General features: G+C 38.9%; 2 protein-coding genes across 2 annotated transcripts in view; one reads left to right on the top strand and one right to left on the bottom strand.

Moving 5' to 3' along the window:
* si:cabz01090165.1 (uncharacterized protein LOC100333421 homolog) overlaps window positions 1-24325 on the bottom strand; it is a 472423-nt gene that overhangs the window by 362577 nt on the left and 85521 nt on the right. Inside the window, exon 2 of the mRNA XM_038285977.1 lies at window positions 4505-4544. The gene's annotated coding sequence lies outside the window, so the exon portion shown is untranslated. The remainder of the gene's footprint in view (window positions 1-4504; window positions 4545-24325) is intronic.
* LOC119784100 (E3 SUMO-protein ligase ZBED1-like) lies at window positions 8553-11527 on the top strand. Its single transcript, XM_038285975.1, has 4 exons — window positions 8553-9568; window positions 10167-10222; window positions 10331-10795; window positions 10897-11527. Exons 1-4 carry the CDS (start codon window positions 8713-8715, stop codon window positions 11287-11289), a joined length of 1770 nt encoding a protein of 589 aa, XP_038141903.1. The 5' UTR covers window positions 8553-8712; the 3' UTR covers window positions 11290-11527.

Below are 24325 nucleotides of genomic sequence, written 5' to 3'. Positions count from 1 at the left end.
TCATGGGGGAATCAGCATCATCATCATCATCATCAGCATCATCATCATGGGGGAATCAGCATCAGCATCAGCATCATGGAGGTTCGTCATCGTCATCATCATGGTTTCATCATTGTCATCGTGGGTAAGTATTCATCGTCATCACCATGGTTTCATCATCGTCATCGTGGGTATGTATTCTTTGTCATCACCATCATCATCATCATCTTCAGTAGTAAGTTTTCAGCGTCAACCTCGGTCACCATTCTCTTCAACAACCTGGCTCGGTAAGTTGTTCTCAAATCTTCTCAGCATTTCTCTACGCACACTTTTATTCTGTCCTTAGCGTATGCCTCACGAGCATACGGACTTTCCGGCCTCTACCTCGGCTTTTTTTTTGGGGGGAACATCCCTATTCTCATTTATCTACTCATGCATGTTAAAGCATAATTCAGCATGAATGTTCCTGCCGAGGTCTGAGCACCAAAGACTATACTTTCTATCAATAAATTCTTCTAATTATCTTTTCTCTCTGTGTGAGTTTTTCAGATTGAAATGAAGCTCTAGCGGAAGTTCAATTGAAGAAACTCTGACTTACCTCCATCCAATCAGAAGCTAATCCGTCTCCGAAGCGAGCCATTCAGCTTCGAACTACTCCACCACAAGCCCAATCAGCGTCCTGCTCTCACTTTATAAACGCTCCAAATCTTCATCCCAGCGCTATCCTGCAATCGCAATGTCGGACTTCGATTCAGACGACAATTCACCCACCTCCATCCCCTTCCCCGCCATCGCAGCTGAATCGTCATCCATGACTCGTCTTCACCTCAACCTCATCAGAGAGTATTAATCCCAGTTGTCACCATCCCCTGTCTCACCGCATTGGTCCGGCAGAAGACCACCATGTTGAGCCCGGTTCTGCCAGAGGTTTCTTCCCAAGGGGGAGTTTTTCCTCTCCACTGTCGCTTCATGCTTGCTCATCATGGACAGTTCCCGAGTCTCCGAGTGAAGCCTGGCGTCAGCTCCCTCAGTCTTCTAGTCCCACATTCTGCTCAGCAGATCACCTTGTCAACCAGCTCCGATTAAACCACCACCAGTTTCAGGCCGGGGGAACATCCCTATTCTCATTTATCTACTCATGCATGTTAAAGCATAATTCAGCATGAATGTTCCTGCCGAGGTCTGAGCGCCAAAGACTATACTTTCTATCAATAAATTCTTCTAATTATCTTTTCTCTCTGTGTGAGTTTTTCAGATTGAAATAAGTAATTACAACTAGAGCTGGAGCAGGCCAAATTCTGTTTTGTTTCTGCACAGTGATAATCCACATTAGTGATGAATGATATGAACAATTTCAACTGCAATTGATAACCAATAATTTTCTGCTTTTCATGACCGATACCAATTCTGATAAGTTCACAGTATTTTGAAAATACTGTAAAATACAAAAATACACAACACTGAAGTATTTTGATATAAAATATGAAGGCATTTTCAACATCTCAATAAAATAGAAATTACAAAATTCAGTTTGCTGCCAAACTGCTGCTCATTCACTGTCTGAAAATACATTTTGTATACATTCTATGTGTACAAATAACAGAAATAGTTGTCTAAGTCTAAGTTAAAAAGTGTATCACTGTTAATGTAAAACTGTAAAATTCAACAATATAACCATATATCAATCACACAATACAGTATATCAGCATAATAAACTGATTTAGTATTGTGTCAGCAGCACAGGAGCCATAACAGGGCCACAGAGTACTAGCCCATGTTAACCCCTAGCTAGAAGCACCCATTCCTCCGACCGCTAGTAAACATATAACGTTAGCTATATACCCTGCAGCTCATAAAGTGACCTCCTAACAGTTTACTAATATGTTCCTCAACCAAAAACCCTTTCGGTTTTAACAGATACACTACCTTCAATACCTCATTGATTTATGCCTCCTCACCTTTCATGAAATGCTAAACAGTAAGCCACCTAGGTACTGGGGTACCAGGTGTCATTTCCTGCATTTCAGACCCTGTATGTAGCATAGATCCAATTCTTAGTGGAAATGATGATACCAGAGAAATAGGAACACCTTTAACTAATAGAAAGTCTGTTTGAATTAACAGATATGATAATTGGAGCGGGAAAAGGAAAAAGAAATTAAGTGAAATACAAAATCAAAAGCATTTGGGTCTGTAACCAACTCACTCCCCTGTAGTGTGACCTAGGACCTAAGAATTAAGTCAGAAACTAATGTGAACATTTAATAGAATGATCGAAAAATAAATCCTTTGATCACAGCTCACCATCTACTATATAAACCACTGGGAAGGGAGAGACAGGCAAGTGGCTGAGACTAATTGTATGATTTAAATAAAACTCTTGAAAAAAAAGCCATTAACCTACTCTGGTGGAGATGTGAATCCCTTTACCATGGGTAAAGAGGGGGAAAGAAAGACTGGCTCTGTCAAAGGCCATTGACAAAACGGGCAAACAGATCCAAGGACGAGCCTTGAATCAATGGTTAGTGAATGGAAGCAGAGTAAGAACCATGGAGGCAGATTCAGGCAAGTGGGTCAAAAAGGCTGAGATCTGAAGTGAATATTCAGTGACTAGACTTGTGGTCTAGCAACAGTTTTATCAGTAAGATACAACAAGATACAATCAGGTCTTGGCACTGGATACATACTCCCATAAAGGCTTTCAAAAAATGCAACTAATAAAGCTTGGAGACAAGGTGAGCTGAGTTGTAGCGATTCGCAGCCGGTGTGGTTAGCATGGCGAAAGAATGAGCAGTCAGCTTGCAGGGTTTCCGCTGGTCATTAAAAATAACTTAAAGTCATTAAATTATTATTTTTTAAACTAAGACCTTAATTGGCATTAAAATTAATCAAATTTGATAATTGTGGCATTAAAATGGCTTCGGAAAAGAAGCTTGAGGCAGAGCAAAGGCTAGTGAATGGGAAAAATGCTAATTTGAACCAAAGTGGCGGAAAAACAAGGAACTCGGGACATGGCTGCAGCCTGTCCACGGTGAAGATGACAAAGGATTTCGCAGTATATATATATATATATATATATATATATATATATATATATATATATATATATATATATATATATATATATATATATATATATATATATATATATACTCTGCAAAATCCTTCGAGCAAAGCAGAATGTCAACACCGTTGATCAATAAGACCAGAATTATAACAGAAGGAACAGGTTTTATAAACAGAAAATAAATGTAAAAAAAAAACAGCCAGAGAAATGTGTAGCAAATGTTCTTTGCAACCTCAAACCTAAAACGTTTCAGTTGTGGAGTTAGGCTCTAACACTACGAGTTTCCAATATTTCACTATTCAAGAAAAGTCAAATTTTACAGGACACTGATTTTTTTTTTTTTTATCAACTAGGCTACAAGCCATAGTCATTAATCTAACAAAGAAAACATTTTAAGCATACGTCTATGTGCACTGAATGCATAAGACAAACTTTAGAAAAAAAAGAAACTTTTTGTCACGTACCTAAAAACCTGTTGAAGTTTGCATCATATCTTTGTTACAAGTACCCCTGAATGACATACAATGCAAAACTGAGGGACAATAAAGGTAATTTCTATTCTTTTCTAACTGTTAAAGTTATCAACAACAACAACTGGGACCACAATTTTGAACTCATTATGGACTCTCCCTGAACCGTAAGACGTGAGACCAATTTAGAAACCAATTTAGCTAGATCCAATATTCTAAAAGGTCCAAAGGGTCTTTATCTTATTGAAAGAAGGGTAAGTTCTTCCTGCTAAACCTGGTCAATAAAGCTAAATGTGACGCACCTGAGGTGTACCAAAAAAAATAAATAAAATAGACATATTTATATAAGTGACATGTTCAGCAATAATTAAAGTAACAAGTTACACATAATAGTAGTAAGGCCTCCAGAAGTTTTTGGTCTAAGTTCTCAATTATCCCCCAATTTATTCTGTTTGCAGAAAGTACAAAATTCCCACAAATGCATTAACATATTGAGCCAGCTTTTAAAATTTCTTCAAGTCTGTAGTAAATGTCAGGGTTTAACCTGCATACATTTTTTCTGTGCGACCTAAATCCCTGATAAGATGGTAAATGGCAGCAGTCTGATTGTTTTAGAACCAAACATGGTGGATCTAAAGTGATACAAGATGTTTTATTGACAGGTGTACATGTTATCACATGTTGGACAATGTGTTAGTGTTGGTACAGAGTAAAGCATATGTTAGAGATGCTATGCCAACATATTAAAATATCACGCCTTTAGCTTTCTCTCTCTACATATAGAACCATCTATTTAGGCTTAATTTATACACTTATATAGATTTTGCCTCCGCTGACCATGTAAAATAGGGTAGAGCTTTAGAGTTATGTCTTAGTCCTAACATCTAAGTAGTTCTGATCCTGAAACAAACTGCTGCAACAAAGCCCCCATTATTCTGTCAATTGGGTACTACAGCCAGGCTGCTCCATTTAAACTTATATGGCTTGCCTGTCTGTCATCTAGCAGTCAGAGCAATTCCTCCTGACACCTGAAACCAGAACAGAGGTGACACAGGTTAATTATGTGCAAAAAGCATAAGGCAATAGTGTTGAAAAAATGGGAGGAGATATAACTTAAAGTCCAGCTCATTAATCATTGTCCTCTGCTGTCGAAATTAAAGCCTTTTTTCCCCACTACAAGTTTCAATGTAAAGTAAGCGCAAATATACAGAAACAAACATAGACTGTTACAGAGAGCAAGGGCTAAAATCTAAAAAGAACAATTCTGGAAACTAAAAGAAATAAATATGCACACAGAACCTCTTGGTGCTAAAGTCATTGGTCGACAAGTTGAGAGAAAAAGAACCCTGGAACTGGCTAAACAGTAGAAGGTTTAAATCTGGAACTGGTTCAGCCCACAAATTGTGTTTACATCTGAGCTTGTTTAAGACTAGAACTTCCGCTGTAAATGGTTTATCTTTGGAACTAGTTAAGCACAGGATATAATATAACCCTATGACTGGTTTAACACTGGAACTTTTTTATCCTTGGACTGAATTTAAACTTGAACTTTTTAACACTCGAACTGGTTTAGAACTACATACATTACATTCCAATATATATATATATATATTTTTTTTTTTAAAGAAACAAAAAAAAAGTGTTAATCTAGAGTTTACCAACTTCCAACATCAATATGTTAAAAGCTTGGCCATTCCTGGTTGAATTAACATTATTACAGTGCAAGCTACCTCTACAAAAAAACAAGCATTTTGCTTTTCTTAAGGACATAGTAACAATTTTAGAGCAAAAAGTAGATAAAATTAATAAGCAATAAAGGAAAAAGAAATACCATTGGAAAAGAAATAAAACATTTCCTTGCAACAATGAAAGGATAGCAACTCTGGAAAGTAAAACCAAAACATATAATAATAACAGCCAAAGCTTTACTCAAATCAAACCACATCTTTTTCAAGTTTCTGGAACCTTTTTTATTCGAGCATTTATGCAGAAGCAGGGCAAAGGAGGGCAACAAGACAGAGAGGAAGTCTTGAGTCAGATTTGATGTTGCATGAACATCCCTGAACCCACTGAGTCATCACAACACCAGCACTCATTTCAACCTTCAGCATGTGTTGCCAAACGGCAATCTCTTCCCCATAAAGAGACACTGGAATGGAACGATTCATGGGCAAATGGATTAATTCTGAAGATGAAGAGGTGTCTGACAAACGGATGTCAGCACAGAGAAGGAGTGAACACATGCAGAAACAGCAGAATAAATTACACCGCTGAGTTTTCCTCCATCTGCAAGCCTGTATCAGATAGACGACTAATACACATAGAGAGGAGGAGGCATGAAAGATGGAGTGTGATTATAAGAGACAGAGGAAGGAGGCTGGAGGAAAGAGCAATGCAAATGATGTGCCAAAATAGATCCACTGTAGAGCTTCTAGTTCTTTCTTGTGTCCACCTTCTCTTGCCATCCTCTCTGACCCACCATCTTATTTATTTGTCCTATCGCTCAACTTTCCTTCCTTAGTAGTTTCTCTCCCTCTGGGATTAACTGAGTGTTTTAGCTGTCCAGACGATCTCTAGCTGGTTATTTTTTCTGTGATATCTCTGTATCTAAGTAACTCTTACTGACCAGAACTACTTTTAAACATAGCACATTCTGCTGCACTTTTCTACGGATCACTTGTCAGTTTTCAACGGTTTTATTTCTGGTAGTAAGGAGTAGCTAGCCTAGGCTAGTGCTAGCTTAGCATTGCTATGGCTTTTCTCTCTCTCCCTCCCTTGACTCTTTTCCAACTCTTCCTTCTTCCTCTCCTCTCTCCTGCTCTCTGTGTCAGATGTTCAGTTATTCCTCTGCCTCCTTTAGTGATAATGGTATGTGTAATAAGTGTAGTATTTTTGTAGCTTTGGAGGCAAGGGTGTCAGAGTTAGAATCCAGGCTTCAGGCAGGAGTTAAAGTAGGCCCCCCACGTAGCTGTCCTCCAAAAGTGTCTGAGCAGCCAGGTGATTGGGTAACTGTACGTAGAAAGCATAGTCGTGGATCTCTACCCACTGGTAACCACCAACCCGTTCACGTTTCTAACCGGTTTTCCCCACTCATATGGAGATATATTTGTGCTATCGGTTTGAGCGCGCAGGAACCAATCCGAGCGCGCATTGAGACAACAGGCGCATGCGCAAAACCGGTCTGGCGCGCGCTCAACTCTGAAAAACCCTCTCAACACACTGTTCTCGCGCTCAGTTTCATCTCTGCGCATGCTCGAATCCGTCTCTGCTCGTGCTCGACCTGCTCTCTCCGCGCTCAACACCAGCTGTGCGCTCGGCTGTTTCTCCGCTGGCAACTTCAGCAATGTATGTAAATGAACCATACCATCAGCCAATCACGCTCAGCTTCTTTTCATCCAATGAAAGCATTCGTTCCTTCTTCTTCTTTTTCATCTTCTTTTCTATCATGGCGGATCTTTAAGGTGCCTACCGCCACCTACTGTTCATGGGTGTGTAGCAACATTGTTTTACATCTATTAAATTCTATTTTTTAATTTTGTATTCTGAAGATAACTAAATAATGCTTTCCTTAATCTATAAATATCCTTTATATTTCCTTTATTTCCCAATAATCCTTTAAGACTCTTCTTGGCCTGTCCTTTCAACTACTCTTCTCAATTTCTCCCTTTCAGGTTCATATGTTTTGCAGTTCATCAATACGTAAGCATTCGTTCCAAATACTACATTCTGTTAAATGAAAAAAATAAAATAAAAACACAATCAGGAAAATCAAACAACTCTTACAGTTATTTGGTCAACACTCCTAACCATTTGATGGACAGAAGATAGTACTATAAAATATCATGAATTATCTCAAATAAACTTCAGTAAAACAGTTATTAGATCATTGCCTCATCCATCTCTTTTACCTGCTATTGACATGGATTTAAATTTGCTGTTTTAAAAGAAAAATAAGGAGGATATTTCAGGTTCAAGTATGGTTCAACAATATATAGATAATGTTTTGGATCATATTGGCCTTACTCTTAGCTTTTGTGGCGGGTGGTTCATCTTTTAGCCTTTAATGCTATCTTAGACACTATTGGCTTTGTTCAAAATGTGAGTAGTCCCACACATTCTCATCTTCATACTTTGGATCTTGTGCTGACATATGGCATAGAATGTGAAGAAATAACAGTATTCCCTCACAACCCTGTCCTCTCTGACCACTTTCTAATAACCTTCAGGATTACTTTAACAGAGTTCTCCTCCCCAAAAAGAAGGTTCAATTTTAGTAGATCATTATCAGATAGTGCAGTTATACATTTTAAAGAATCTGCTTCACGTTCTCTCTCCTTGATGTTGCTGAGCAGTGCTGCAGAGTGCAAAATATTAGTTTATTCCCCTTCACAGGTTGATGATTTTGTTGATGAGGTTGCTAGTTCTCTGCGTACTGCCTTAGACAACGCAGCTCCTTTGAAAATGAAAACCGTTAAAAATAGAAAGCTTGCACCTTGGTTTAATGCAGAGCAGCACACTTTGAAGCAAAATGCTAGGAAACTGGAGAGAAAATATTGCTCCACAGGCCTACGGGAATCCTACCTAGTCTGGAAAAAAAGTTTACTGCTGTATAAGAGGACCCTTTGTAAAGCAAGAGCAGCATATCTCTCCTCATTAATAGAGAATAAGAATAATCCTGGATTTCTTTTTAATACAGTTGCCAAACTCACCCAGAGCCATACTGTAGCTTAGTTGAACCGTCCATTCCACCTACTCTTAGAAGTAATGATTTTATGGGATTCTTTATAAATAAGATTTATCTTTTTAAAAATAAGATCATTAGCACTCCTCTATCCGCGATTGTATCTGAGGTAGTCATGGAATCTGAACTGGGTATAGACTGCTTAGATCCAGTTGAATTTTCAGAGTTAGCAAAATAATTGTCTTCATCTAAGCCTTAAACTTGTATGTTAGATCCAGTTCCAACCAGGTTATTTAAGGAGGTATTCCCTTTTATCTCCTCCTCCATTTCAGATGTGATTAATGTAGGGCTGAACGATTAATTGCATTTGCAATAATATCGCGATATGATAAAACGCGATTTTCTAACCGCAATGGACGCGATTTGACGGTCACGTGATGGTCACGTGACGGTGACGCGCTAGCCAAACAACACAGAGGGAAAGCTGATGTCGTCTGCGACTAACTTGCTGAACAATGGCGTCAGAATGCACAAACACCGACACAACTGAAGGTCTGGTACCAAAGAGGAGCGGCACGTCATTGGTGTGGAATTTTTTTGGGTTTAAGAAAGAAGACGCTGCGCAAACTCAGGTGTTGTGCCGGACATGCCTTGCTATGGTTGCTACCTCACGAGGTAACACGACGAACCTCTATCAGCACTTGAAAAAACACCACAAGGCTATGTATGATAGCTGCATGGCTAGAATGGCAACTACCAGTGCCTCAGCGTCAGTTAAGCAAAGTACCACCCGACAGGGATCACTGACCGAACTGTTTGAAAGTGTTACTCCCTATGAACATAATGCGAAACGGCACGTTGAAATAACTCGGGCAATTACGGAGTTTATAGCGAAAGACATGATATCCGTCAGTATAGTGACCAAGCCTGGGTTTACGGCTTTGGTACACACGTTGGATAAGCGGTATTCAATGCCCTCGCACACATATTTTAACCAAGTCGCAATACCTGAGCTATACAAAAAATGCAGAGACAGAGTTGCTGCGGAGCTGAAAACAGTGGAGTTTTTTGCAACAACTACAGATTTGTGGTCAAGCCGAACAGCGCAGCCATACCAGAGTCTAACAGTGCATTATATTGACGAGGACTTAAATCTTAAAGCTCGCTGCCTTCAAGCTTCCTACTTCCTGGACGACCACACAGGGGAAAACATTGCTGCTGGCTTGAGAGAGGGACTGGCTAGCTGGAATTTACCGGAAGAAAATCACATCTGCATAACGACGGACAACGCATCAAACATGGTGTTGGCAGCACAACTAAATGAATGGACCAGACTGCAGTGTTTTGGGCACCGATTACATCTTGCCATCGGTACGTAACATATCTCAGCATGAGAGTGCGTGATTATGAATGCGCAGAGAGAGAATATCTGTGTGTGGGTGTGTGTGTGTGTGTATGCGCTGAGAGAGAATATCTCTGTGTGGGTGTGTGTGTGTGATTGTGAATGTGCAGAGAGAGAATATCTATGTGTGGGTGTGTGTGATTGTGAATGCGCAGAGAGAGAATATCTCTGTGTGGGTGTGTGTGTGTGATTGTGAATGTGCAGAGAGAGAATATCTATGTGTGGGTGTGTGTGATTGTGAATGCGCAGAGAGAGAATGTGTGTGTAATGTAAGGGGTTGAGTAAAAGAATGTGAAAGTTAATATCCTTTTTCACTAGAGATGCACCAATCCATTCATTTTATGATCCAGTACCTGTGCTCTGCATATTGGCTGATATTCAATACCAATTTGGAGGTATTGTTGTAATGAATTAACTGTATAACTTGCAAGACTTGATATAGACATTGATTAAAAAAAAAAGGTAACAAATTACGAGATATAAATGTACTTAATATTATTTATTAAGAAATGAAGTGTAGATTTGCAGCATAATAATATAATCTAATAATCTAATTTTATGTTGCAGGACATGCACTTAAAGATGACAGAGTGTCCAGAGCAATAGGGCTGTGCAAGAAGCTGGTGGGGCACTTCTCCCACAGCTGGAAGAAGAAGGCAGCAATGGCTGAAGCTCAAAGGGAACTCAAACTTCCTGAGCACTCCCTCATCACTGAATGCCCTACAAGATAGGGATCCAAAGAAATGATGATTTCCAGGGTGCTAGAGCAGCTCAAAGCCATCACTCAGGTGTTGTCAGGTGACCGATATGCACGCTCCCTGATCCCAACCTGGCAGGATATTGAGGTGTTGGAGTCCATTCACAAGGCACTGCATCCTCTCCAGGAGTTTACGGATGCTCTCTCTGGAGAGGAGTACGTCAGCATCTCTTACTTAAAACCAGTTCTTCACCTTCTGTCCACATCAGTCCTGGCTGAAAACCAAGAGGAAACTGACCTGACAAGGTCAATTAAGACCAAGGCCCTGGCTTACCTCACCGATAAGTACAGTGACCCCAGCATCCAGGAGCTTTTGGATGTTGCATCCTTTCTAGACCCAAGGTTCAAAACCAAGTACATCGCTGCAGACAACATTCCCACCATTAAGACCCGACTCAAAACTGAAATTATGCAACCAGCAAGGCGTGCATATAACCAGGTTGGTAATTATCACATTTATGATTCCATAAACACAATATATCTTTCTAGTTATAATTTAACCTCAACACTAATTACTGTATTTTTTTTGTTATCTGACAGGAGAAGAGAAGTCGTACTGAAACCACAACGATGCCTAAAAATGCACAGCCCTCTGTTGAAAAGGGCAAGAAGTCTCTTGGGAGTTTCTTCAAGACTGCTGTGGGCTCTTCTGTTTCTTGCATGCAACCCGAAGATGTTGTTGAGGCAGAGTTAAACAGCTACCTCATGACTCCTACCATCGATGGAGAGGAAGACCCCTTGGCCTGGTGGAAGATGCACAGGATTAACTTTCCACAACTGTGCAACATGGCCCGCAAGTATCTTTGTGTCCCAGCCACAAGTGCTCCTTCAGAGCGTCTTTTCAGTGCTGGAGGGAATATAGTGACTTGCACTCGCTCCTCTTTGAAACCAGCAAAAGTTGACATGCTGATTTTCCTGGCAAAAAATCTGTGAGCTTCTAAAAAAAATACAGAGACAAATCTTTGTGGCTTACAGTGCCATATGTTTTTTGCACTTTACAATAGTTGTTTGCTGCTCTTACTGAGTGAATATATAATTTATATGATTGTTCAAAACGTTTCTTAGGATTTAAAAAGGTCATACACTAATTTATTTTCTGTTTATTTGAGAGTTTGATTGACCTATTAAAATGTTTACAGGTTGAAAGAAGTAATTAATTCGATATACTATGCTGCACTTTAGTATGTTTGATGCCACTGACTGGAGATCAGTGATTTATTTCGTTTCTTATTTTGTTTATTCATTTATAGACTGTCCTGTTAAAATCTGACAATGTTTAAGGAGTGGAGTCTATATTTTTATATATCGCGTTTCATGAAACATGAGAAGATGTTAATAAGGTAAACGCACACAGATTTGTTTCGTTTATTATTGTAATCTGTGCTTTAAATAAATCTGATTATTATGAAACAGATTTGTTTGTATATGTTTAAAAAGACATGAGAAATTAAACCAGGATAGAAAAATCGCATTAAATCGCAATATCAAAGTAAAAAATCGCAATTAGATTATTTTCCAAAATCGTTCAGCCCTAGATTAATGTATCTCTGTTACAGGAATATGTACCTAAGGCTTTTAAGGTTGCTGTAATTAAACCTCTGCTTAAGAAACCGTCTCTTGACCCAGATGACTTGGTCAATTATAGACCTATATCCAATCTGAGACTTCTGGAGGACATAGGGACCACCATTTCATCATTCTGCTTCATTCTCTCTCTATTCTCCTATTCTGCAGAATCTGTTAGTTCAATCTCTGACGTTCTGCTCTCTCTGCTTTTTCTCATAGTAGCTTTGCCTCGTCTGTTCCTGTTTGGCTGTGACGTCATCCTGGAGAGAAATATCAGCTGTGCTGCTTCCATCAACACCCTTATTTATAGATGCTGGAGATTGGCCTGTTTTCCAGTGTAGTCCTGTTTCTCTGACCGTGGATGTGCTCTCTTCATCCTCTGACTTGGGAGCTGGCTTGGTGCTCTTCCGCTTGGCCGTGCGTTTCCTGGAAGGGGCCGCCTTTTGCAGCTTTTTTTTGTATCTCTCCTTCTGTCTCCTTGAACCCCAGTTGGCCTCAGCAGATGGCCGCTGACACTGAGCCCGGTTCTGCTGGAAGTTTCTTCCTGTTAGAAGGGAGTTTTCCTCTCCACTGTCGCTACAAGCATGCTTAGTGTGAGGAATTGCATTTGAGTCAATGAGTCGATGCAATCAACTGGTTTTCCTTAGATAGAAAACTTTGAATCAATTTGACTGTATGATCTGGTTGAACTGTAAAGTGCCTTGAGATGACTTGTGTTGTGAATTGGCGCTGTATAAATAAACTGAATGCAATTAAACATAATTCAGAGGAGATCTTATTACACAGTGGAGATTATCAAAAGCCCTCGCAGGTTGCCTGCCTCTGACTGAAAATAGTCTACCGGTACTTGAGCCAAACTGATACTTTGATCTTAAGATAGCATAATCAACATCTTAAAGTATGTGTATGAGAGCTTGAAAGACAGTTTCTGTAAAATTCTTGTCATCCTGAGAAGACATTTTGAGATTTGGATGGAAATGAAATAAAGTGAGCTAAGAAGGAGGTTTTAAATGTGTGAGAACGTACAGGTTGGGACAGAGAAGTTGTGGAGTTCAGGTATGGAAATATTTTAAGCATCAAATCATCTGATCCGCTGCACCCGAGGGCTCCAGCTGCATCAGCTTGTTTGAAGTCAACCTTATAGAATTCAACTTTGTTGTCATTGCACTGTCCCAAATACAGAGCAAAGAAATGACACTTATCTGTGTCAAAACCTGCAAAACTCCCTGCTGACCTGCAAAGAGCAGGCCATTGTTTCACCATCACTTTAAATTAGTAATAAAGCCAAACACAATGAGGAATGAATGCACTAATGACCATTCTCAGCAGATTTTCATCACAACTGTAACTGCAGCATTTAAATACTGAGCTCAGCACTGAACTTTAAAGAGATAATTTTTTTCAGCTTTTATCGTCATTAAACTGTTTCAAGTACAGATCAACAAAATTAACTCTCTGGATTTAACCCATCCCCTTAGTGAGCAGTTGGCTGCCATTGTGTGGTACCCGGGGAGCAGTGTGGGGTTAAGGGTCTTTGCTCGGGGACCCAGAATGGCAGTCTATGGGAGTGGGGCATGAACTAAGAACCTCAGGATTCCAAGCTCTATAACCTAATCACCAGGCTGCCACTCCCAGATCCATATTTATTCAGAAGTTATCTGATTCTGTAGTTAATATAACAAAAATGCACAAGAATTTATGAAAGTTTAATGCCTCAGAACCAAGAAAAATAGGAACAAACTCAATTATCATCATGTTCTTGCTGGGTCCAGGATAGGCTTGTCCCGATCCGATCCACGTATCGGATCGGACGCCGATATTGGCAAAAAAATCCGTATCGGCAAAGCATGTAAAAATGCCGATCTGGTCCGTATTTTCCAGTTTCGCCGATTGAAACAATCCATTCCACTATTTTGCGCCTGTGTTCCCCGAATCCGGTCCGTATTTTCCAGAACACCTTCAAAACACCCACAGGTCTTTTTGGGTCTGTCTCCCAGCCTAACCATTAAAACAGGTGAATTGGAAGATAGCGGGGAAAATGTCAGCCGTGTAGGATTATTTTATCCTGCACGATGTGTAGATGGAGACTAGGTGTGGAGGACATTGGGGAGTATAAGGCCTTTTTGTGTAACTATTAATTGCACTGATTTTTTTTTAAGCAGTGTCTTTTTTCAAGAGTAGAGTCCTGATTCTATGTTAATAGACTATTTTCCACTCTTGTCTGTTTTGCATTTTTATTAAAACTTACAGTAATATAGCACCTTTAACTGTTTACGTTTTACTGTTCACTGTGCAATATTAGATTGCTTTTCATAATTTTGTCCAGTTTGTGTTTATCTCTTAATAAACAGGTAGGTTTGTTGTTACCAATCATTGTGTTTTATTCAATCTCACCTAATTCAGCTGGCTAGATGTTATCAAGAGTACTAAAACCCTTTTCAACACGAGTCTTACAACTAAGGCTAAATACTTTAACTTAAACTTAAATACATGGGCGGATAGGCTGGTATTGGCCAGTATCGGTTTCAGATTGGAAGTCCAAAAACAATATCGGTATCGGATCGGAAGTGCAAAAACCTGGATCGGGACATCTCTAGTCCAGGATGTACAGAAATGTGGATGGCCAGATGGTTCAGCTGAGGATGCGGCCATTCCACTGTGAAGGAACAAGAAACCTCCCTAACAAACCGTGAGCTGTGTTCAGGTTAGTTCCTGATGAGCTGTTTTTCAGACTGCATATTGTTGAGCAGGATCTGTAGCAAATCCTGCCAGTGATGTGAGGAGTTGAAAGTATCTAGGTTCATAAGATCATCAAAGTTTAGAGAGATTCATCAGCTGCATCTAAATCACTACAGCTTACAGGCTTCAGTTCAGAAAAGGGATTAAATGTCCTCCTCTCCTCAACAAGGCTTTTTGCCACTCATAAGTCAAACGTCAAGACGTGGCAGGCAAAGTGGTGGGCATAACTTTACACCAAAAAATCATAACCTCATTGCTCTTGAAAAAAAAAGTTAGATTTTTGCTTAATGTTCCTAACTTGTATTTCATAAAATGTTTCATAATTCACAAGGATGCTGACACATTTATAACTTGAAGAAGTCTGACTGTTAAACTGATAACACTTAATTGAAATGAAATATGTTTCAATTTAAAGGCTTTGATTTTACGTTATTACATCATGTTCTACTCAACTATATAAGTTTTGTGTCATTTGGAGCTGTTCTGAACATATTCTGTTAGGTTATATCCAAGTAACATCTTCCTATGAGCAGTAGACTTGAAAGCACAAACCGAACTGTTCATACTTTATTCTTTATGGTACACCAGCATTCATAACATGTAGGTGAATCACTGTGCCCCAGACATCCAGGGTTATATTTTTTATATTTATGTTTTAAAAACAAATGTGCGCGCGTATGATGTGTGTGTGATTTACTTTATTGATTGATTCACTGACTTTATTGATCTCACAGTGGAGAAATGTTATACCAGTTTATATCAATTGGTGTCAAAGTTTAATTTAAGTGATGATTATTGTTTCATCAGCAGAGATTGTTTGTTCTCATCAGCATAAATAATTAAACTTCAGTTTAAATAGTATTAGAGTAAATATTTCCCCGATGTATCAAACAGCAGCAATGAAGCAGTAATACCAATTAAGTACTAAAAAATACCCTCGACGATAATCATTTAACTTTAGTTCATTATGTTAAAGCGTTTTAACCAGAGGCTTCACCCCTTATTAAAATCCAGAGGTTGAAATGTTCAGATGAAAGGTTTTAGACTATCCTTTCTCTTCTCTGTAGTTTTGTGATGGCTGTCAGGTTTGAGTGCCCATATTCAACTCAACAGGTCTGCCTGCACATTGTTGGGGAGAAGATGATGGTAATGGCTGTCTGAATTCCTGACTAATGAACTTCACTCCATTCACAATGACAGCTTGTGATTGTATGCAAACTTTAACAATGATGCTTTAGAGCAGGGGTCACCAACGCAGTGCCCGCGGCCACCAAGGGGCCCTCAAGGACCACATGGTGTGCCCTCTTTGTCTTCTGAAAACAGAAGAACAGAACAGAAGAACTCACTCAGTGGGTTAAGTTTAATTTTTTTTTTTTGCTCTTCTTTTTAATCATTTATGTATTATTTCATCATGTTAACTATTTCATCATATTTCAGTGGTTTCAAAATGACAATATTAAAAAGAAAATTAGCAATGAATAAAAGAATAAAATAAGAATACAAATTAGTTTTTATGGATGAGATTTACTGTAGGTGAACACTGATCCCTCCAGTTTATAGGTCAGTATTGGTAGCACTTCCTATGACTCGGTAGCCATGAAGTACCCCTGCTTTGGAGAAAGGGCAAGAAACGGGCAAATGGAAGCTACACCAAACTTTGATACTCAGTAACTCTTCAGGGTTCTAAATGTAGTGGATGGGAAGAAAAGGAGGGTTAATAGTCCATTAATGAGAGGTTTTCCTCTTGATTTTCTTAATGTTGGTAAATAGGCTAATGGCCTGCTGCAGGAGAATGTTTTATGCTGATGACTGGGTTTTAGTTTCAGGCTTAAGTAAAGAAGTAAGCAACAGAAATGCTGACGTATAAATGTATTAGCACAAGGACTTTTTAAACCCTCTACACACGCATACTTGTTTGACTATATTTAGTGAGGACCATGTGCCAATTCCCTTATATTTCAGTTTATTTTCCATCATTTTCAACCCTTTCTATGCCTAACTCTGAAAATATCCTTAACCATCAGCAGGGCGTACCTTAACCTAACCTCAACATAAACACAATACACACCTTCGTCCTTAACCTAACCATGACAACGGACAGCGCTGCAGGGGCTTACTACTGCCCTCGTATGACATTTTAAAATGCTGCCAGAAAAGACAAATCCGAAATGGGCATCGAATGGCCAGGGCTGAGAGCTAGGTGTGGTTTCCACTGTGACTGACAGTGACACATTGGCATTTTCAACAATACAAAAAAGGTGATCAGTTTTGTGACAAAGCAGTAATATGAGGTAGAGTATCTCTCTGTCCACGTCTTCATTACTGTCAGGAAATCGGATTGGCGGGAGGAGTAAGTTTCTGTGGAGGAGGCTAGCACCCACTGGCTCAGATTTGGTCTGGCTGCTTACTCTTTCCATATATGGGGGTTGTCATGGGGACTTAAAAAAAAATATTGCAACCAGAAATTTCTTGACTTTTGACCAAGGGAAATTGAAAAATGTATGCCAAATCAAAATTTTAGACTAGAAAAATTAGGCACAATCTTTTTTATCAAATTATAACACAGTTTATTTCTATAAATTTTTATTTCCAAATTAACAGCTCCCTTATTGAATCCCTGTGTGTTGGAAGAGTGAGTTAGCATAGAGCTAATATCAGCTCTCCCATGGTGGGGTCACATTACTGGCTAAAACAATAGCCTAATCAAATGTAGTGGTATATTTTTGACCTGAGAAGGGCAACAAACAAGTGAAGCACAGACTCCCACCCATCAATTAAAAGACATGCTTACCAACAGGGAGATAGTACAAAGATGTTTAATCATCAGTCATGCAGCCATATACAGGTGCTGGTCATAAAATTAGAATATCATGAAAAAGTAGATTGATTTCAGTAATTCCATTTAAAAAGTGAAACTTGTATATTATATTCATACATTACATACAAACTCATATATTTCAGATGTTTATTTTGTTTAATTTTGATGATTACAAATGACAACAAATGAAAATCTCAAATTCATCATATCAGAAAATTAGAATATTGTGAAAAGGTTCAAAATTGATGGCCCCTGGTGCCACACTCTAATCAGCTAATTAACTCAAACCACCTGCAAAAGCCTTTAAATGGTCTTTCAGTCTAGTTCTATAGGCTACACAATCATGGGGAAGACTGCTGACTTGACAGTTGTCCAAAAGACGACCATCGACACCTTGCACAAGGAGGGCAAGACACAAAAGGTCATCGCTAAAGAGGCTGGCTGTTCACAGAGCTCAGTGTCCAAGCACATTAATAGAGAGGCGAAGGGAAGGAAAAGATGTGGTCGAAAAAAGTGTACAAGCAAGAGAGATAACCGCACCCTGGAGAGGATTGTGAAACAAAACCCATTCAAAAATGTGGGGGAGATTCACAAAGAGTGGACTGCAGCTGGAGTGAGTGCTTCAAGAACCACCACACACAGACGTATGAAAGACATGGGTTTCTGCTGTCGCATTCCTTGTGTCAAGCCACTCTTGAACCACAGACAGCGTCAGAAGCGTCTTGCCTGGGCTAAAGAGAAACAGGACTGGACTGCTGGTGAGTGGTCCAAAGTCATGTTCTCTGATGAAAGTAAATTTTGCATTTCCTTTGGAAATCAAGGTCCCAGAGTCTGGAGGAAAAGAAGAGAGGCACTTCATCCACGTTGCTTGAAGTCCAGTGTAAAGTTTCCACAGTCAGTGATGGTTTGGGGTGCCATGTCATCTGCTGGTGTTGGTCCATTGTGTTTTCTGAGGTCCAGGGTCAACGCAGCCACATACCAGGAAGTTTTAGAGCACTTCATGCTTCCTGCAGCTGACCAACTTTTTGGAGATGCAGATTTCATTTTCCAACAGGACTTGGCACCTGCACACAGTGCCAAAGCTACCAGTACCTGGTTGAAGGACCATGGTATCCCTGTTCTTAATTGGCCAGCAAACTCTCCTGACCTTAACCCCATAGAAAATCTATGGGGTATTGTGAAGAAGAAGATGCAATACACCAGACCCAACAATTCAGAAGAGCTAAAAGCCACTATTAGAGCAACCTTGGCTATCATAACACCTGAGCAGTGCCACAGACTGATCGACTCCATGCCACGCCGCATTGCTGCAGTAATACAGGCCAAAGGAGGCCCAACTAAATACTGAGTGCTGTACATGCTCATACTTTTCATGTTCATACTTTTCAGTTGGCCAACATTTCTATAAATCCTTTGTTTTTATTGGTCTTCAGTAATATTCTAATTTTCTGATATGATGAATTTGAGATTTTCATTTGTTGTCATTTGTAATCATCAAAATTAAACAAAATAAACATCTGAAATATATGAGTTTGTATGTAATGTATGAATATAATATACAAGTTTCACTTTTTAAATGGAATTACTGAAATCAATCTACTTTTTCATGATATTCTAATTTTATGACCAGCACCTGTATACTCACACCCACCGACACGGGGGGATAAACGGGTCAGATGTCATTAGTTCAGTGTTGTCAAAAGTACACACATTTGTTGCTTAAGTAGAAGTATAGGTACTGCAGTTTAAAAACACTCTGGTAAAAGTTGAAGTATCAACTTGACCTCTTTACTTAAGTAAAAGTATGTGCTCCAAAAACTACTTACAGTATAAAAGTAAAAAAAAAATTTAAAACAAACAGCCAGATGCCACTATATGGATTGAAAGCTCAATTTTTCGACCATTTCAAAAAATTCTTTGAGATAGGGCCCATGATGAAGGAGGTCTCGTTGCTCTTCATCTCCTGATACCTCTTGCCTGTGTTTGACCTTTCAGATATTTCGACATCTTTTTCTGAATTAGACATTGTAGCATGGCATAGACAATTCACGTTAGCAGTTTGAAGAATACCTGCTTGCTTCTGATGATTTCCTTTGGCTAACCAATGAGTGTTTGCGTTATATGACTCATCCAATTACAGTAGTTTTCACTAGATGGCACACATGACGTGAAATAAATATTTATAAACATTAAAACTGGGTAACCAATTACAAATTAGTGGGGTCTGAATAAAGAACATCAGCAATCAGTAAAGGTCTGGAGACATTTTTAATGATCTGTTACTTTAAACAGAATTTAACACTGAATTAAAATGAGGTGTTTATGCATCCATGTTATACATTGAAATTTTAAATAATAATAAAAAAAAAATAGAAATTGCATCCCGTGCTATCTCAGAGGAGTTGACTTTTGTATGACTGTATTCCTGTATATTCATCAGTAGTTAAAGGACAAGGGTCACCAAATGAAAATTCTGGTCTTTAGAAAAATGACAGCGAAATTGTCGCAATCTGAAGCCTTTTATTGGAGCTTTTAAACAGGCTTTTGAAAAGCTTTGATAATTTGCCGCTGCAATATTATAGATTTTTTAGAATAAAAAGCTAGCAGATGTGCATAATCAAAAAAAGGAAACACAATTACAGAGCATTCTTACATAATAGGATTTAAAGATCTAACCCACATGCAGAGAACCACTCAGAGACCAAGGGTAAAAGTTTAACAGGTTTATTGTAGGTTAGCAAACACTGATGGAGATTGAAACTCTGTGGGGAAACAATGCTGGAACTCAGCGGACTGGTGAACCGGAACCGGAAACTCTAAAGGGGAGATCACAGTGATCAGTTCAGGGACAGTGGGAAAATAGACTGAGGCTTGAATATTGCTGGAGAGGCACTCAGTTTTGGGGGGCTCTTGGTTTATCATTGGATCCAGTTTGTGGGGGTTTAATCCAGAGAAGAGGGAACTCATTGGAGAGCGGACAGGCAGATGTTGGACCCAGAGGAGTAAAGGAGTGGACTGTCACTCGGACTTGAACGGATCATGTGGATGTTTCCCCTTTGTGAGTGAGACTCAGTTAATCCTTCCTTCCTTATTGGCTAGAGTTGAGCAGGCCTGTGTGCGTGTGTGTGGCAAACCTGTCAGCTGGCCTGTATATACCGTACAGGCAATGAAATTCTAAATTTTTTTTTGATAAACTGATAATTCAAATGAAACTGTATCTTTCCTGAAACTATTTATTATTGAACTTACATATAACATAAGCAAAATGTAATAATTACAAAGCAGAGAAACATCATGACAATGATGGTCAGTTGACGGCCTTACTCTTACCTACTCCTAACATGCAAATTGTGGGTGCATAAAGTTTAGCATTATCCTAAACTCTCAGGATTTTTTTTTTGGATGTTGTTTCTTGTAAAATAATGTGCAAACAACACAGTGAAGCTGGTTCCTTTGCAGGGTAAAAGTCGAAGGGACTTTACCCTGCAGTTCCAACTAACCGTTCCAACTGTTGCATTTCCAAATTCTCCCGAGTGGTCCACAGCTTTACACGAGTGAATAAAGTGAATATTATTAGTCGTTTATTAAGAGGACGGGGTTGTTGTGACAAAAGGTTTGCAAGCCTTTTGGATTGTAGCTGGTTTGTCGGAAGCATCTTGCTAACCAGTTAGCAACTTAGTGCTAGTAGGCTCCCAATGGGAAATTACATTAGGACGAAGTAGCACTAAATTGGTGACTTAGAATCGACACTGTGAAGGACGCTATGGACAACGTAAACATGCAAGAGGAGTTTTGTGTCGGAGATCGTGGATGAGTCTCCTCCGTCATACATTTTAGTTTAGAGGAGAAAATTGGGGACGAAGATGTTTCAAAAAGGACAACCAAGGCGGCAGAAGTGTCGTTTGGTGTAGAAGGCTGATAGCTGTACATGTTTGAGCCCTTGTCTCGCAACACAGACATCCATCCCCATGAACATTGGGGCGTAACTCAATGGTAAAGTAAATTAATCTTATTTCTTATTTCAACCAGTGCATATTTGAGCTGCGACATATGAAACAAGATGCGATGACTGAACAAAATTGATTGATAGATGACTGTTGATATATGATTGGCAGACTTTAGGTGTACAAGCTGATATATAACTAACTGGCCTGCATAAGATATGGGGAAAAAAAATCACAGAATTTAAGACAGGATTTTTCTTTAAATAGAACTTTTCTAAATTTTGGGACAATATCATAAATATAAAGAGTACATTTATATACATGTTTAGGCCATAATAATTTGACTTTTAAATATAATTTCCCTATGACTTTAAGTGAGATTTGATTTCTTTTTAATAGGATTTACTGAGAATAATTAGAATTTCATTTCAAATCAATTAGTGGATTTACATATTTCACAAACCATTTCAACTCAAGGTTTTTTACAGACTAAAGAATAAATGAGAAACGAAACAGCCGGGCCAAGACCTGTAAGAATCTAAATCCCTTTCTAACACCAATCCAAACTCCTGCATCCGGAGTGAAGATGATGTGCCAAGTAAAGATGAAGAACTCAATATTCCCCTCATGCCTTCGTGGAATAAAGCCAATAAACATTAAGGAATGCCCTACCAACTAAGCTGAGAGTCAAACTGTTGGTCTCAGTTACATGAACTAACCAGTCTTTCAGTAGGATTTACTAACAACAGTTTCCTATCTAGAGGTGCTGAATTATAAATTTAATTTCAAGAAGTCAAAAAAATGTTTTACAAGTGACTTCAGTGAAAGAATAACAGGAAAAACCCATTATTGAATATCTAATTAATTATAGAGCTGTAGGGCAATCTTTCATTGTTATTTTATAACCATAGAAATAAAATCATGTATATGACCTGACATCATGTCTAACAACACCTGATTAAGGTGGGGTAGGAAAATAAAAATAGGAGATCTTTTTCAATTTTAAACACAGATATAGTCAAGTGTGAAGACTAGGGCTGCAACTAACGATTATTTTGAAAATCGACGAATCGGCCGATTATTTTTTCGATTAATCGATGAATCGGACACAAAATATTTTTTTTATATTAACCTCTTTATTCCAAAATAAACATTTTAGACAGAACAAACAAGCCCACAAGTACAGGTTTCTCATTAACTGTACTGGTGCAATATGAAAAATAAATGTTTGTTTTAAAACTACGCAAACTTACATGAGAAATGTAGCTGTACATCCACAAAATATAGGCTACTTTGTTTCATAAAGTGCAAAAAGAGACAGGCATTTTTGTTTTTTAAAGCCCCTAAGGGGTTCAAACAATAGGCCCCCCCATTTCAACAAATGAGTTTTTTTTAGACTAGAAGAGTTCTGCCTTTTAAGACAGGAAAGTATAGCAGTTAAAGTTGCTACTTGAGAAAATACTCAACCATAGAGATAAAAATAGCCCTGTGATTCAAATTATAAATTGTATTTGGAATAAAAATGAGAGAACTAGGGGTGCTAAAAAACACATCCTCCAAAGACAGATATTTACATGGGAATGTGGCATATACTTAATTGACATATTACTGATCTTGCTGGATTTTATTCTGCTTTACTTCCATAAATTGCAGGATCTTCTTTACTTTATCTTTGCCAGAAGATTTAAACTTTAAAAGCCTTGCCCTCATAATTTGCAAATTTATTTATTTATAAAGAAAATATAAACGCTGCTTAAGCTAATTCAAATGAAATTAAAAGTAAAATAAGTAGCCATCCTTATCACTGTCTGTAACCTACTAACACGGTAAGGAAAGCATCAGATGAGCTACCTGAGAAACTAACTTACGTTTCCCCACTTTAAAATGAAACAAACATGGTTACTCATCCTGCTGATCAGCTATCTTCACTGCCATTGAAGGCTCCAACATGTTTTCTTTTCAGGTGCTGCGTCATAACAGTGGTGCTTCCGTGCCATGTTTATTTGTTTTTACAAAAGTTGCATGTTACGACTTTTTTCACTTTACAAAGCGCAGGCTATTTTAATTATTGTGATCAATTTGCGCCGGGGCATGCGCGCTTCATTTGCAGTCTGGACGCTGAGGGTAAACTCCTCACTAAAATCCTGCGGCTCGGACTGCAGCGCTGAGAGGGATTCTTGTGGGAGAGGGAGAAAGGCGTTGGGATGGGGGAGGCGCCCCACGGCAGCAGCTGCCGCTGGAGGACAAGAGTAGGAACGATACATGCTTTCACGTAAGAGTCTCCAAAAGCCGCCAGTGACACCGTAAAAAGTCGCGAGATTTGTCGCTAGTCGCTTTTTAAAAAAATAGTCGCTGGAGGGGTCTGAAAAGTCGCTGAGTTGGCAACACCGCAACTGCGGCGCTGACTCGCTCCGCCATATTTTTTTTTCTTCCCCGGGATGACGGCGGCGGCGGATGACGCATTAATCGCGCGACACAACTAATCGATGATTAAATTCGTTGCCAACGCTTTTAAAAGTCGATTTTTATCGATTTTATCGATTCATTGTTGCAGCCCTAGTGAAGACCACTCAGTAATAAACTGGGGTTATATAATCTATGTTCATGTAATCTGGCAGAATTTCTAATCTTCTGTTGAGCTAACAGGACAAACCGCAGTAATTAGCTAAACGTCTTCTTCCTTAAGACAGTTGAACACACCAGATTAGTTTCTTTTCTTTTTCGGTTGCTGGGTTTGAAATTAATCTGAAGAAGCCATCAACTAATTTCAATATGTGGCGGGTTCACAACTTCCTGTCCACTAATCACTCATGCTTTAAATACTGGGAGGAAACCAGAGAGATCTCCATATGGAGAGATATCCACACCTCATTTGTCACAGGAAATTAGTAAAACATTTTAA

Source organism: Cyprinodon tularosa, unplaced genomic scaffold (assembly GCF_016077235.1).
Source record: "Cyprinodon tularosa strain WSP-4 unplaced genomic scaffold, ASM1607723v1 ctg219, whole genome shotgun sequence".
Taxonomy (NCBI): domain Eukaryota; kingdom Metazoa; phylum Chordata; class Actinopteri; order Cyprinodontiformes; family Cyprinodontidae; genus Cyprinodon; species Cyprinodon tularosa.
The sequence above is the reverse complement of the archived record's forward strand: the minus strand, read 5'-3'. Positions and strand labels throughout refer to the sequence as shown.

Excerpts from the sequence above, each read along its gene's own strand:
- LOC119784100 (XM_038285975.1), top strand. The coding sequence starts at position 8,713 with ATGGCGTCAGAATGCACAAACACCGACACAACTGAAGGTCTGGTACCA. Across the intron at positions 9,569-10,166 it reads CCGATTACATCTTGCCATCG|GACATGCACTTAAAGATGAC; the intron begins GTACGTAACATA and ends TTTATGTTGCAG. Across the intron at positions 10,796-10,896 it reads CAAGGCGTGCATATAACCAG|GAGAAGAGAAGTCGTACTGA; the intron begins GTTGGTAATTAT and ends GTTATCTGACAG.